General features: G+C 44.4%; 1 protein-coding gene across 8 annotated transcripts in view; it reads right to left on the bottom strand.

Moving 5' to 3' along the window:
* The window catches only part of akt3a (AKT serine/threonine kinase 3a), a 70,543-nt gene extending 55,373 nt beyond the window's left edge, over window positions 1–15,170 (bottom strand). For 2 of the 8 annotated variants that reach the window (XR_004776697.2, XM_081724645.1), the window contains exons 1-3: window positions 14,984–15,168; window positions 5,499–5,951; window positions 2,369–2,491 (exon numbers count right to left, since the gene is read on the bottom strand). Coding sequence is in view for 6 of the 8 variants with exons in the window: in XM_081724645.1 (XP_081580771.1) it covers window positions 2,369–2,491; window positions 5,499–5,544 (169 nt within the window). In the remaining 2 variants the exon portion in view is untranslated. The other 6 variants (XM_081724648.1, XM_081724647.1, XM_081724646.1 and 3 more) reach the window with 6 other exon arrangements.
* Between the last annotated feature and the right edge of the window lie 674 nt (window positions 15,171–15,844).

Raw genomic sequence — 15,844 nt, 5'->3', positions numbered from 1 at the left:
CCGCCAAGTGGCTGATTCACATAGCTGAGGTTTGGCAAACGGTTTGATTATCCCTGGTGTGAACAAACAGCCCTCTGAACAGAAATCTGCTTCCCGGTCTGAATTTGAGCCACGATAACATAGTAAAGCAGAATATACGGTACAGACACAGAACATACGTCCTTTGGGGACTCTTTTGACCAGAGGGACAAAACACTGCCTAATGGGAGCCAGACAGACAGGCTGGCTTGTCGTGCAGTTCACATGAAAGATTGATGGTAGACTTTATAAACTGAAGGAAGACTGTTTTGCAGCCGAAAGCAGGCGTGCGGCAGCGCCGGAGCTGCTGGCCGGCTACCTGCAGAGTCGTTGCAGGGGGAAAGACGATAGCCCGGAGTCAGCGGGGCCGCTGTGTGTGGGAGCCCACGGCTGGCACTGGCGAAGAGCAGCTCTGTCGCATATTCCCAATTTTCCTAATTGCCCGGGGCTGTTTGCAGGGTTAGGAGGAAGGCTAGTTCTGTATTAATGACGGTGACGTGAGCATAGGTATCGCACGCACAGGCGCGCACACACGCACCCACACATCGAACTAACTACTGGGGAAAATGGCAACGCATTATACTGCAGTTTTATTATGCAGTACATTACTCAGCTAAATTTAACCCTAAAATTAAAATAATAAATAAACAACTGCGGAGGACTACGGCGCTTTTCAAAAGTCCTGCACGTCCTGAACGTCGCTGCTGTCCCTGGACCGGCTGACCGTAGAGCCCACCCGCCACGACATTAGCGCCGGCGACACCCGAGACGGCAGGACGAGCGGCTACCACCGAATGACCTCCTCGCTGTATCCCGCACGGAGGGAGCAGAGCGAGCCGCACGGGCCGCGGACGCACCGCCTCGGGTTTCCTCTCACCTGAACGCGGCGCGCGTGCATGCCTCGCTGCTCGGAGGCCCAGCCGCACCCACAGGCCGAGCGCGTCGGTAGCTCATCACTAAAACATGCAGGGTGAGGCAGAGGATGGATCACCGCAGGCACGGAAACGCGTCAGCAGCCCTGGCCTTCTCCTCTCGGGCACACACAGGATGCAATTTTATCTCCTCTCCTCTCTTCTCCTCTCCTCTCCCTCCCTCTCCCTGCATCTCCAACGCAGCCCTGGATGGCCCGCATCAAAACCATAAACTGAGAGTGTTCTGGAATCAATCTCTCTCTCCTCTCTCCCTATCCTCCTGCTGTCTCCCCAAAGGGTGTGATAGCACACACTGGTACCAGAATCACTCTTGTTCTCTATCTGCATTTCCCATCCTTAAGTTACTCACACACACACACACACACACACACACACACACGGAGCAGGATGACTAACTCTGCAGTCAGGCAGGCAGGTCAAGGCAAGCAGTGAGTCAGTCTGACCCTCAGACAGACGCTACATCGCCTGACCACCACAGCCAGCACCGGTCCTATCTGCATGCCATGCTATAAAACACACACACACACACACACACACACACACACACACACACACACAAACACCGTCTTTGAGTCGTGACTGAGGGGGCTGCAATCTTTTTAATATGTGCCAATGCTGGTCCGATACACACGCTTCTGTGTGCCAGTGCGTACAAGAGTGTGTTCTGGTGTGCCAGGCAGGAGCGTGCAGGCCCGGCACCTCTCGGCCAGATCCTGGGCGGGGCTTCGGGGGGGCATGGCCGTGTGCCGATCACACGCCAAGTTCAAAACGTCGGCGTGATGGCACGACCACCGCAGTGTGCTGGTCTTCCAGCCCTGGAGCCCTGGCACTAGCTGTCAGGCAGCGTGGGGAAGATCTCACTGCACACAGGGGTGGAGGCCTGTACTGAAAAGAAACCAGTCAAATCCAGTGAAGTTTAGTCTACTGGCCTGGCAACATTCAAACAGCTTTCCATATAACAGCAAAGCTAATTACTCCCACAGCTAATTGTAGGTGTGTTTAGTGAACGCTGATTAAACCTTAACACAATTTAGGGTCAAGACGTGAACACAAATCAGGCTCCTTAACACAACTAAGAGCAGGTATAAAAGACAAAAGTTAAATATTACAGCACAATCAGCAACATGGGCTGTGTGTGTGAGTGAGTGAGTGAGCGAGCGAGTGCAAAAAGAGAACACTTGCATGAGTTATGAATAAAAATACATGTTCCTTAACAAACATGTTAAGGAGAAATGTGAGCATCATATGATCAGAACTGTTTGAAAGCAGGTAAGCGGGGAAAAAAGGATTATGCTACATGTGTCATGTGTGACTGAGGGACGGAAACAAGTTCGACAAAAAACTACATCGCCAGCGTGACGGAGACAGCATGCGAGAGCGCGCGAGCATGCGAGAGAGAGATTCATTCATGTCCTTACATTCTCTTCTCAGTACAGAGTGTTCCAGAGGTCTGACCGGAGAAAGCATGGCAGCCACGCGCCTCCCTGCACTGAGCTCCACAGCCCCATAGCTGTCCTCCGGTCCACAGCCCCATAGCTGTCCTCCGGTCCAGCGAGTGGTGGAGACAGAGCGCGAGGAGAAAGAAAAACAAAGGGGGAGCAGGGTCACCCTGGCAGGCAGCCAAGCCCAACACAGTGAGCTCTGTTTTCCAGCTCAGGTCTACTTGACTTGTAATCGGAAGGTTGCTGGTTCAAGCCCCACCACTGCCAAGTTACCACTGCTGGATACCTGAGCAAGACCCTTAACCCTCAATCGCTCAAGGTGTACTCGGTCATAATTGTAAGTCGCTTCGGATAAAAGCGTCAGCTAAATGCTTTAGAATGTAAATCTCCACAGCCTCATAGCTGTCCTCTGGCTCTGGTCCACAGCCTCACACACACTTCCATATAAAGGCTTTCCATCACATTATTTAAAGCAGACAACAGATCATAAATTTTCATAAAATGACTTCTTCGATTCTGTTTAGTAAAAATTACAGTATGGCACTGAGGGTAAAACAACAACAAAATAATCCAGTAAACTGCAGTGCAGGTTGAAGTGGTGAGTATAATCTGTATGTTGATAGAACAACACCATTCCAACAAAATCTCAAAGTATTAAGACCCATGTTGCCATCCTGATATGTGTCTGTGGTGAGTCAATGGCTCCATAGAATTCCAGCGGTAGGGGGACGAGAGGAAGTTTTAAGGAGGCAAAGTGTTCTCAGCGTGCATTTGTAGGGGGGGGGGGGGGGGGTTTGGTCTTAGTGACCTATTCACTGGTGTAGTAAACAGGAAATTATGTCACTCGTTTGGTCATCCTCAGCTCCTTCTCTCTCTCTTCCCCTAACAAACAGCTCTATTTTTAAAAGAGCGCAGAGTGAATGCAGTGGCCGGCCAAAGCGGGGGCACGGCCGGTCTTGTGCCGCAGCGAGGACTGGCACGACCGGGGGAGACGTGGAGGGGAAGGGGGACGGAGATGTTTGATGAGACAGACGGAGACGGCGACAAAATGGGAAATTAAAGACAGGAGACTCGGAGAAAGGGCGAGGGAGCGCAATAATGGCAGCGGCGAGTGGTGGAGACAGAGCGCGAGGAGAAAGAAAAACACAGGGGGAGCAGGGTCACCCTGGCAGGCAGCCAAGCCCAACACAGTGAGATCTGTTTCCCAGCTCAGGGCTGCGGCTCCGTCCACACACACACACACACACACACACACACACACACACACACACACACACACACACACACACACACCCGACCCATTCTCCATTCTACTGCTATAGGCCCTTCCCAGGCGTGTCCACAGTCACCAGTGTACCAGTGTGACTGTCTAAAGGCCCAGTCTGTACAGCTGCACACAAACCCAATTGTGATTCTGACTCAGCAGGGCTCCTTCATGTATATGTTCAAAGAAAATACACATAAGAAAAGAAAAGAACACAAGGCAACCTGGCAACCCACAATCAGTGGCCACATACACACAAAAACACTGTAATGCAGATTATCAGCAAAACAGCACTTTGTTGTATAATCACTACAGCCTGTCAGAATTTTTACTTTCTAGGTACCAGTTCATCTTTCCAGATTACAAAATATTCAAATGAAGTTTTAAGTTTATAATAAGCATTCATATATATTTGAACTTATGAGTGCTAATTATTTGAGCTTGACCTCTAATTCTATTTGAAAATGAAATGCTAAATTTGCACAGACTTGGAAGTACGTCATCTTCTTAGCCAAGGAAGTAAACCAGACAAGTTCATTGCTAAAGAAGTGCGAAGGCCCCAGAAAGAGCTCAAGCATCAAACAGACAGACAGCTCCCGAAATGTGGTGCCTTTGAGGAACACGGTGCGGACATAACACAAGAAAGGTCAGCTTTGCTCATGTCTCTCTGCTCTTTCAGCTAAAGATGTGGAAATAAAATGTGTGAGAAGGCCCGGAGGGCTGGGGGAAAAAAAACAAAACAAAACACACAAATCACATCAGGCACTAAGCCCCACCAACCTACTGCTTGGATTTTGCCCTTAAAAAAATCAATTTGGGCTACAGGAATGACCGACACATACACTGTATCAGGAGTCATCTAAATCAACTCGATAATCCAACCAAGTGTATCGGTGGGGTAGAGTAGCTGGGGATGGAGATCCGCGTAGACACACACACGCACATTAGCACATGGAAAAAGTGTGTTGTGAGCGCAACAGAGACAGAGGGAGCACATTCGCATGTAAAATAAAAGCAGACCCTCTCTCCCTCATACACGCCTATGAAAAGGACAGAGAGACACTGAAAAACCACGAGAGATTCAAGGGAGAGACAACAGACCTCCAATATGGCACAGACAGGTTCCAGCCCCACATGGAGATGCCACCCCAGAGTGGTAAGCGCCCATGACACTTAAGGAACTGAGTGGGGTGCACGGGGATGTTTACATACCGTGGCCCAGGCACTATCTGCTACAGGAATACAATTCCCAAATGGCCGTTGAATCCCTTTATAAACATACGGAGCAAAGTAGTGCACCACTGCACAAGCACGCACACACACAGACACACACACACAGACATAAAATGAAACAGGCCTTGCTAGATTACAAGAGCCTGCTCACAGCCTGCTCAGTGTGCTAGTGTGAGTGTGAGTGCATCCAGGCATGCACGCGTGTTCAGACACCCTCATCAAAAGGTAGCAGGTTGACACATCCGAACTGTGGCGTGAGAAATGATGGATGCTGGTCTGAAAACAGCAGTCACTTAGAAAAACTTATGCGCTTGCACACACACACACACACAGACACACACAGACACATACACACACACACATACACAGATACAGACACACAGTCACAGACACACACAGACGCGCGCACGCAAGGAGGCACACCCATGCACATCCACAAGCGTAGCCTGACTGAAACCATGCTGTGGCATACTCTAGCAGCAGAGCCCACCCACAACAGAGGAATCTATCTCTAGGCGTGCGCGCACACACACACACAAACACACTCTCTCTCCCATTCACACACGTGTGCTCACACAGCCGAGCTCACTAGTTAACCAAGCCACTTACCCCTCTTCTGCACCCAGCCTTCCTTGACGATGGTGACATCGCTCATGATGTCTTCGTCCCGGTGTGCTCTCCACTCCCGCACGCCTGCTCCAGAAGGAGTGAGGGGGGGGGGAGGAGGAGGAGGAGGAAAGGAGAGGAGAGGAAGAGAGGAGGGGAGGGGTCAGCTGCTCACACACTCCCTCCCTGCCTGGTGCTCTCCCTCTCTCTCTCTCTCTCTCTCTCGCTCTCTCTCTCTCTCTCTTTTGGTTGCACTCTCTCACTCCGTTGGTTTACTTGTCAGCTATTTCTCTCTCTCTCTCACTTGCTCACTCTCTCTCTCTCTCTCTCGTTCTCTCTTTCTTTCTTTCTCTCCTGCTCTCCTGTCAGAGCTGGTATGGAGCAGGTTATCCCCTTCCTATTGCTGCTCCTCTCTCGTGCTCTTCAGACCTCCCCACTCCTCAGCAGTGACTCAGCCTAGAACAAACACACACACACACACACACACACACACACACACACAAAATGGAATGCATGGATTTTTCCTCTCTTCTTTCTCGACCCCTCCTCCCATCCCGAATTCTTACCCAACCAACAAACAGGCCTAAACAACAAGCCTCCCTGTTCCTTCTCCTCTCTATCTCCTTCCTGCTCCATCTCCCCTCATTCCTCCACCCTGCTCCATCTTTACCCCACTCTTTGCGCATTTCTACTTCCCAAACTGCTTAGAGCCAAGCGTGCTGCCACTGATGGCTGCATTAGTGCCTCACACTTTGCAGACACACTGCTTACTGTCAAGTTTGCCCAGGTTTAGTCTTCAAATGATCACCAATTTGCACTCAATCCCACTGCAAACACATGCTGTACATGTAGTGCAGAGTTGTACGAGTACTTCAAAGGCCCTCAGGACTTAAACAATACGCGAGTCAACCCGTAACACATTAAAACATCACTGACATATCAGAATTCATGAAGCATTGGGTGAATTTTTAGATGATCTGATTACCCAACTCCCCTATATTCTCCTTCCTACTATAATGCAGCATTCTGAAATGCTGTTTTAGGGAGCAGCAATATATACTGAAGTTTCGTCAACAATGGTAATCTTAGGCATGTTGCATCTTTTCTTTCTGCATTTGGGGTTGTCACACAGCGCTTGGAGTTAAATATGAACAGCTGCAGCCTACATGTGACCGCCACTACTTGGTTGTCAAATTAGGGATTTTGGGTGTGTTGGAGGTGCATTCAAATTTCATTTGCATTTGTGCAACGCGGCTAGAAGCCAAGTGCTTGAGCCTCTCCAGGCCACAAGACACAAAGGGATCAGCACTGAAGCGGCGCTGGGCTCCCGCGAACTCTCCTCCACTGCCTTGGGTGTACATTCTCCGCACTGTGAACAGAGTACAGTTAGCTGACCTCTTGACCTGTTCGACTTCAACTACAAGTATGAATGTCACCATAAACAGAAACAAAAACTAAACACGTTCACAAGAATCAGTGTCAGGGATCTTGAATCATATACAATCAATGTTTCCACTAAGGCATTAGGAAACAGCCAGTCATTAAAGCCATGAATCCTGCCAACACATCAGGACACACAAAACATTAAGCAGCCTTGTTTAACTATTCTACTGCTCTCAGACCATTTCAAACTCAGATTGTGGGGATGTAATAAAAAATGCACATCTTGCAGTGCTTACAGGCTTTGTTTCTTCATCTGTAGAAATCAGATAATCACTGATCTATTTTCAATTCATTTAAATGTGTACAATATGAATATATAAAGAGCAGCAGAAGGTCTCAGATAGCTTCAAGCATGTCAACCTAAAGCTGCATAAAACAGGTAGCTAAACAGCACTGTCTTCTCTTTTTATTGGTTAGTGAGACTTCCTGGTTTTTGACTTCGATAACGTAAACACATTTTGAAAGAGAAAAGTTTTTTTTTTCTAGCGTGTCACATTAGAAGGGCAAATGTGGTAAACCTAAAACAGTTTTCACCACAAGGAACAAATCTATTTAGCCATTTACCAAAGTGAAAGCAGTCTTGGAACACAGAACATCCAACATTTGCTTCGTAATTGTACTAAAATAATATTCACTGTATTATTTTAGTACTATAAATACTGGTCATTTTATTTAAATAGTATTGTTCTTCTGGAGCACAAAAATACAACTTTCAAAACTTACTTGGTATTTGAATTTAAGTAGTATGTACAGTACTTAAATCATACAGTACCTTAAAACAAAAACTCCATTCTTGTAAAATCTCCAATTACTTCAAGGTCATCTCAATGTGTGGACTGTCTGGCCAGTTTCTCTCTTTTGAGACACCTAGCAGTCTTTCAGCATGACAGTCTGAGGTGGGATCACATCACTAATCGGGCCGTAAAGGGGCCGTTTGTGGAGGTTTAAGACATTTACAATGCTCCATGGCTGTAGTCTGTCTCAAATAGGAAATGCTCAAAAATCAGAGTCACTACATGAAGTTGTTGGCCACGTCTGTGGGAGCATCACCTGTGTGCTGGGGGATCACCTCATGAGAACATGAGCTATAGCCTCTCCTCAGCTATCCTCCTGAAGCAATATAAAACTATACAGACCTGTAAAAGCTACACTGAAATATGATTTTTTAAAACTTGTATTTCCACTGCTCTTGGCAGGAATGATTGGAGAAGTAGATATGAGAGCATTCATTCTGGATTATGCTAGAAATTGTGCAAAGTAAATTTGGATATGGACAACATCTAGGGAACACAAACCGTACCGAACAGCTTAGCAAAAAGCTCTTGGTAGGTGAGAGCTGCCATAGAGCCATTTGAGCCGTGTTCAACTGCAACCTTAATCTTCTGTTAATATGATAAAGGCAGTGCATGTAGGGGCCACAAACGCATCAATGAGGTCTTTGTTTGTAGATCTGCAGCAAGAAACTCTCATAAGGTCAGTCCAAACTCTACGAAGCATCGGGGCTGTTGGAATGTTTGATGGTATTTTTCCACAGACTCTCGTATATCAAGAATGAAAAAAAAAAAAAAAAAAAGAGATGGTGAGATAAAGTGGGATCGGGTTTAGCCACTCACCCTTGAAGAAACCTTTAGTAATTCCAAAGGGAACATTTTTTTGTTGTTGGTCGCGGTGGTTTTCCTCCTGTCTGTGTAATTACACAGACCTCTTTGGTAGTATGAATGAATGCATGTTTAATAGAGTTTTAGTGAAAGTGTGTGGAATGGATGCAGGCCGGAGGTGTGAGTTTCGAAGAGACATTTTGACATGTCATCATCCACAAACACAGCCGTAGAATTGCACGGAAAAGCCGATCACTGGCCGGCCGCACATGTTGCTCAGAAGCCATCTATATCTCCAGTTCTGGGAATATAACACATGTGGAGTCATCGTATAGCAGCACCTCCTACAGCTGCAGATGCCTGTGACTCAGCCTGATGCATTGCCCTTGTCTGGACAGAAAAGCAGCGGAGGAAACGTGTTGTGCTCTTTGCCCACATCTCTCTCTCTCTTTCTCTCTCTCTCTCAGCTACCACCCAAACCCTTCAGCCATTCCTCACATGCCCCTCACACTGACAGGTAGCGAGGCTCCACCGCAATCAAAGCCACGGCCCCGTCCACGAAAGCCTGCTGCCACAGAGCTGCTGCAGATGCGCTGAAGTCCGTTCCTTGGCGCAGGCGTGGGGAGCTCCCTCAGCGTGTTTACTCTGCTGCACAGCTCAGACGGGAGGGGCTAATAGTCACAGCATCAATCAGTGTCAAAGCAAGGCTAGTGGCAACGATGCTGCACCGCATATATGCACAAGCTGGGTACACTCTCCATAACCCATATGCCACTTCCAGAATGATAAAGACGTATGCATGATAGAAATATGAATGAAGAAATATAGCATTTCAACTAAGTCATGTGAGATGCACATTAAAACTCTGAAACTTAGCATCTTAGAATACTGTTAGAATCTGTGAGATGCCAGAGATTAGGCTTGAATAGAGATATTAGTGTATGAAACAATCAAAGCAAGCAGCAGCATACATGATGGTATGAACTGGAAAATTAAATATTCTGCGTTTGAAACAAAACAAAGATTTTATTTTTTTTTAAAGCTGCTCATTTGAAGTTATGCCACAAAAACGCAAATTAAAAGAGAGTTCATAACATAGCTAAATTTGCAGCTAAACATTAAGTAAGGTTGAAATGTAGTTTTAGCTTATCTAGTATTAAATGCCAGCACATCAGCTCAAGCAATATAATAACAATCAATTCAAAATGAATAACACGTTCAGCCAGACAATACCTTTTGGACGTATACAACATTAACCAAAAATATAATCCTCAGAACACTGGAAAAAGTCAGTTCAATAACACTTGTGAATATCTTAAAACATTCTAGAAACATTCCAGTTCTAGAAAATTACCAAATTACCAAATATTTCCCTGTACCAAGGACTACCACAAAGCACCTTTACTGAAGGATGGGTCCAGACCCCTAAAGAATAAGAAAGGTCATCTTTCTATGGCAGGCTTGGTTTTGTTAAAGTAAAAATACACTGGTGTGTAGTGATTTAGCTTCCTGCAAAAATGCCTGCTTATGTTTTTTGCACAGTGAATCCAAATGTGTTTTTAGAATTTCTCCATCACCCATAATTTTTTTTGTTCCAGTTTACTCATATGTTGTTATGTATAGCGTGGAAAAGAGGTACCAAGAAAGTGAGTCCCCACTGTGCTGTTAGACCGCTGCTGGACACTAAAGAGGGATGTTCCTGAGGGCAAATATAGGCAAAACCCAAACATTGTACAATTAAGAAGTTTGTTTGTACACATTTTTAGTGTAATGAAATGTAATAGCAGTCTAAAGTGTAATAATAGCCATATTTGTAAATAAACAATAGATAATGTATTTACGCACTTAAAAACATATGTGACAGAATTAAAAAAAAAAATTCATTCAGCATAAAACACACTATAAGGTCCACTTATTTTACTCTGGAAAACAAAAAAAAAGTTCACATTTTGCCACGGTGAATATCTGTACATACACATGGCCGACAACTCACTTCCAGTTGGCATGATTTTGACTAAAAAGAAGAATTTTCTATTAAAGTAATTATTAAAACAACAACAACAACAACAATAAGTACAATAATAATACCTGTGCCATGCTAATTTGCAATTGTAGAAATAGAACATGGTGATCATTCTCTGGTATTGCAATATAAACTGATATAAACCTAGCCTTGGCTAACTATGACGCTAGCAGTTAGCCAGTAATATATGAGCTCCAAGTTTAATAAGGGAGGAGAGACTAACAAGAACAACACTATGGATAATGGAAGAGTACGAATTTCCTGGCTCAGAAGTATGACATCACAGAGTCAGGTTGAATCCTCTTGTTTAATTTTCATTTATTAGCTAGTGGCACATTCAAAATTTCAGAATTTTGGCACTAACCTATCACCTACTGCATGAGGAGATATTTATATTTGGAAGGAGATATTTTGGAGGGTATATTTTGCAACTACTGTCACTGTATAAGAATATGTGGATCCTAGATCATCAAACCAGGGGCCATTAGCTGACCTTAGAACAATGTTAAAATCAAAGGAGAACTGTACTTTTGCTGTACTCTGGTATAATTTTTGCCATGTTCTTGCTATGGTTACAATACCTTTAGACTCTACACATTTTAAAGAAACATCTTAAGACCTCTTTTTATCTTCCTGCTTATAGTGAGTCCTGACTCTTGGTTGTTTGTACATGTAGTGAATTCCTATATTTGGTAAGCTTGATGTTTTGTCATGTCATGGCTGGGGACTTTGTTTTATGAGGAGATTTTGTGTATTTTATTGTATTGTGAAGCACTTTGTGACTTTAAAAAAGGTGCTATACAATTGAAGATTTACTTATATGCTTACCTATTGTGAGTATTTGAGCAATTTTCACTTTTATGTCGATAACCAAGATTTGCGCAGAGAAAACCCTTTTAAAGCAATTCTGTACTATATTACAACCCAAGCCTCTATAAAGAGGACAGCATATCGCTTATATCAACTTTCATGGATGTCTTTTCTACTTTTACAGTTCACCCCACTGAAAGTGCAGTCACAACTCCTTGAACACACAAACACCATAAAGCGGTGAGATAACACCTTATCACTCCTCTTAAAGCCTAAGAGCTCTGGGTTGAAACGAAGTGCAGTATCGCTTCAAAGCGGCAAATGGTTTCAGTTTGCCTAATTAACGTAAATGCCATTTTCACAATAAAAGAAACCCACAGCCTCTCGTCAGGAACCTGCTCCACCCTCAGGAGGGAACGCTAAACGCCCACTGGTTCCACCTCCATGTCCAAATGCACTCCGTCACCATCACGAACTGGCTACTTTGTATGTGCTACTGTACAGCAGTTGAACTTCGTAAGCAAGCAAACAGCAACTGCAGCAGAGACTCTGGTGTATGATCAAGGTTTCTCCAAAACCTGCTCTGAAAGGAAGCATTGGCTGTAGCTGGACATGTGATAGCAACTTTGATAAACACTAGCAGACCTATGGTCGGTTAGTGTGAAAAGTAGTCTAAATCATTTTCTTATTATTTATTTGTCCTCTGTTGAAGTTTGGTGGAAACACTGAGGGTTTCCATTTCTATTCTCAGTGAAAAAATGCTACCCTGTCTCTCCATATCTGTCCAAGGATGCACTTATAAGTGGGAATAACGCTCTAGCAATGCTCGACAGCTTCTAAATCCTCCTGGGTTTCATTTAACCACACAGCAAAATCTGATTTTTCCACATATCCACTAAGTATGTGAACAGCAAAAATCGCATCTAATAAGACCTGTCATGAAACACCTTAGCAGACAACCTGTTTTCCGGAAACCAACACAGACATTCCAGAGTCTCAAAAAACAAGCAAGATAAGCACAAAAGCAGCTTGGCTTGGACATTTCAACCTCACACTGTCTATGGAGAGCTTTAGATCTGACCAACACAGAAGCCTTAATATAAGAAACAACATTTTTATTAGAATTATCTCTCTTTTAGATTCTCTGGTGGTTACATGTCTGGTTCCATGGTTGTCAAACCAAAATAGGAAGCAGTATATATTGCTTACCAAATCGCTCTGGAGTCCATTTTCTCTCACCTACTTTTAAATGGAAAGACAATGCATATTCTGATTTAACATCCTCTTATGTCATTCACTGCACTATATGGCGCTGATCAGAACTATCATGACGTGAGAAAACGTGATTTGGCTTCAAACCACACAAAACTCCAGCTCCCATCTACTTAGAATGCTCAATTCATACCTTAAAGCACGCAAACCTGCAGCCCAGCTACTGACCTGCTGAATGAATGATGAGTGAGTGGGAAGCACTCATTCAATGAGCATTGGGGTGGGGAGGGGTGCATACACACTGCAGCAGAAACTGAGATCGCAAAACCAGAATGGAGGAAATGAAAAAGTTCTGAATGAATATGGTAGGATGTGAATGTCTGAGGTCTCTGAGGAGTTCCGCTAACCTGCTACAGCCATAATTCAAACACACTCTCACACTCATGTCTCTCTCTCTCTCTCTCCCCTTCTCTTTCTGTACACTCACTTGAACGAAAGCAGAAGTGTGTGTAGGAAGAACCGTCTGTGGAAAAAATGTCAAATTTAATGCTGGTCATGTGAATTTACATTTAGTTTGGTTTGTTTTTCACCATACCACAAACTAACATTCTAAATAGGTCCTGAAAATGAATTATTCACACTCATAAGGCATGACAGGTCACATTAGGATTAGGGCACACAATAAGCAAATGTTTGACAAAAATGTGTAGATCCTCAGTTAGAATTATTGCCCATTCATAACCTCCTGGCTACCACTGGTTCTGCTTGGCACAATTTATACCATTTGGAATTGCATTGCAATACTTAAAAGTAATTAAGGTCTCTTGGCTATCTTGCCACTGCGGATAGAGATCTTGCACCGGACATGCCGCAACAAAACAAACATGATTTGCAGCTCACAAACACATGGTCAGTGGTCTACTGTTCCTTTACTTGTCAACAGACAAAGCTTTCTTTTAGTCTTTACTTAACTCACCTCACACTAAGGTACTGGAGCTCAGCTAAGGGTCAAGTGAGGTCAGAGTTCTAGCTATACAAAGTAGCTCCTGATAAGTACTGTTCTTAAGGGTTTTTTTCAAACCATCATAACAGGCCCTGATGCAAATGACATCGCACGATTTGTTTTTATTTCCTTTATAATTTCCTTATTAGCTGGGAGATATTGTATCAGTCACAAATATTATCGCTTTGCCACGCCTTTAGTCTACTCGTTCGCCTTTTTGGTCACCGCCCCCCCTGTTCTAACAAACTTATAGATATTGCCATGTTTACGGACCTACCAACAAACGCTGCAGCGTTTCTCAACAACAGCATCGCCGCAACCGCACTCGTGGTACATTAAACCCGCAGCACATCCTCAGTGTCTCCCCTAAAGCTCGGCGTTCAGCTGCTCACATCAACCCTGGTGCTTTGCAGTGGAAAACAACATGACAATGGCTGACATGACAAACAGTCTAAGCTTGCTTGTTACTGGTAGCTTAATGGGTGAGGGGCACGATGCCCGAGTAAGCACGAATATAAACACTGTTATGAACGCAAGGCGTCCCACACCTAAACAAGCATAACGTCGCTAGTGTGTGGAAGAACTGCCATTGTATGGGTAGTCACTTAACCTACGCTGTAATAATGAAATGTATAACAGGTTATCTGAGACTTGCCAATGTAACTATTTCAAATATTGAAATGTGAAAACGTATCTCTTCTGCAAAAAAAACTGCAAAATAGCTTATTCCAGGGAAGTACAGTTACGAATGTTTTCATCTTATCTCAGCAAAGAACATAATACATATTCTTATCGTTGTCTCGTACGCAAGGTTGCAGAAAATGTTTGGGGGTTTTTAATGACACAAGTCGCAGTAAAATCACCATGAACGATCAGCCGCCGGCATTTGAAGTGCTGTAACTAATTGCTTACGGATGATTGGGCTAATGCAGAGAGCAGGGCTACACACACTAGGCCATAAGCAGAGAACTCTACCTTATCATCGTCCTTAACTCACAGCTTCTGTCCTGCAGCATCAAACTCGCTCCATCTCATGGCTATGTACGCTAAGACTAAATGGAGCGGGCAGTTCCGAACCAGTCTGCACGCAGCCTGCATTACGGACGCCGCCTCATCAGCTGAGCATCCTGGAGGAGCTGCATCCTATATTCGGCTATGTTTACCTGCTGCTGGCGTTGGTGGGGGATACCAAGAGTTTCCCCTCGCCTTTGAGCTTTCCTGACAGATTTGCGCGTCTTCGTCAATCGCTAGAATCGCACACAGAACTAGCGGTGCAGTAAAAAAAACAAAAAAAACCAAACAAACAAACAAACAAACAAAAAAAAACGGACCCGATCTGTCACTATAGTTGACACGAGCCGAGTAATGGTGCTGACCAAAACAAACGCCGTTTCCTTACCCCGTGCACCGTCGCTGCGCTTCCACCAGCGCAGATAGTTGTTGACTTTCAGGAAGGTTCGTGACGTCACGGGCAGCCTCTCGTCGGACGGCTTCCCTGTCCCCGTCTCTCCCTGTCTCTCCCTGTCTCTCCCCGTCTGTCCCCGTCTCTCCCCGTCTCTCGCCGGCCACGCCAGGTTCGCCCGCTCCCTCCTTCAGCCTCCTTCGCTCGTCCGCGTTGGGCTCGGCCAACGAAACTCTCGCGAGATTCCGTTTGCTGATAAGATGCGTGTCTATGGCTCCTCTACTTGACGTTATCATTAACAACAACTGGCGTTCTTTCCTAGAAAAACTGAAGTTTATGAATGACCAATTCTGCACGATGATTTTTAAAAATGTTATATTCTATATAGTATCATCTTACAATAGATATATATGACGAGTGATTTGAATGTATCTGCATTAGACAGCCTAGCTCTCAGCTACTATCTAAAGCAGGTACTGAGTAGCTCTGTAAATTGTAGAGGTGAGTCTGTTTCTGAGGTAATTAGCTACGTATTTGAGCTGGTGTCCCCATGATATTCACTACATTATATATTAGCCCAATAGGCCATACTCAGCTTTTAGTCCGTATTACTGTCAATATTATTAATATTTTAATAATATTATTAAAAAATATTGTATTTGTTTATTTACTTATTCATTTATTCGTTCATCCATTCAGTTGTTTATTTATTTTTAATAAAGTAAGTGTCACCAAGGTTTGGTGTTATGTGCGGTGTTAAGTCAGGACTTTTAAGGAGTGATGTCATTATTACCATAGTTTGAGTAAAAAATGCTAAATTCCTAACTTCAAAGCAGAAAATTATATTGTTTGTGTAAT

The sequence above is a fragment of the Electrophorus electricus genome, chromosome 12 (genome assembly GCF_041902795.1).
Source record: "Electrophorus electricus isolate QZ-2024a chromosome 12, ASM4190279v1, whole genome shotgun sequence".
Lineage (NCBI taxonomy): Eukaryota > Metazoa > Chordata > Actinopteri > Gymnotiformes > Gymnotidae > Electrophorus > Electrophorus electricus.
Note: the sequence above shows the minus strand (reverse complement) of the source record. Positions and strands in the feature narration are given on the sequence as shown.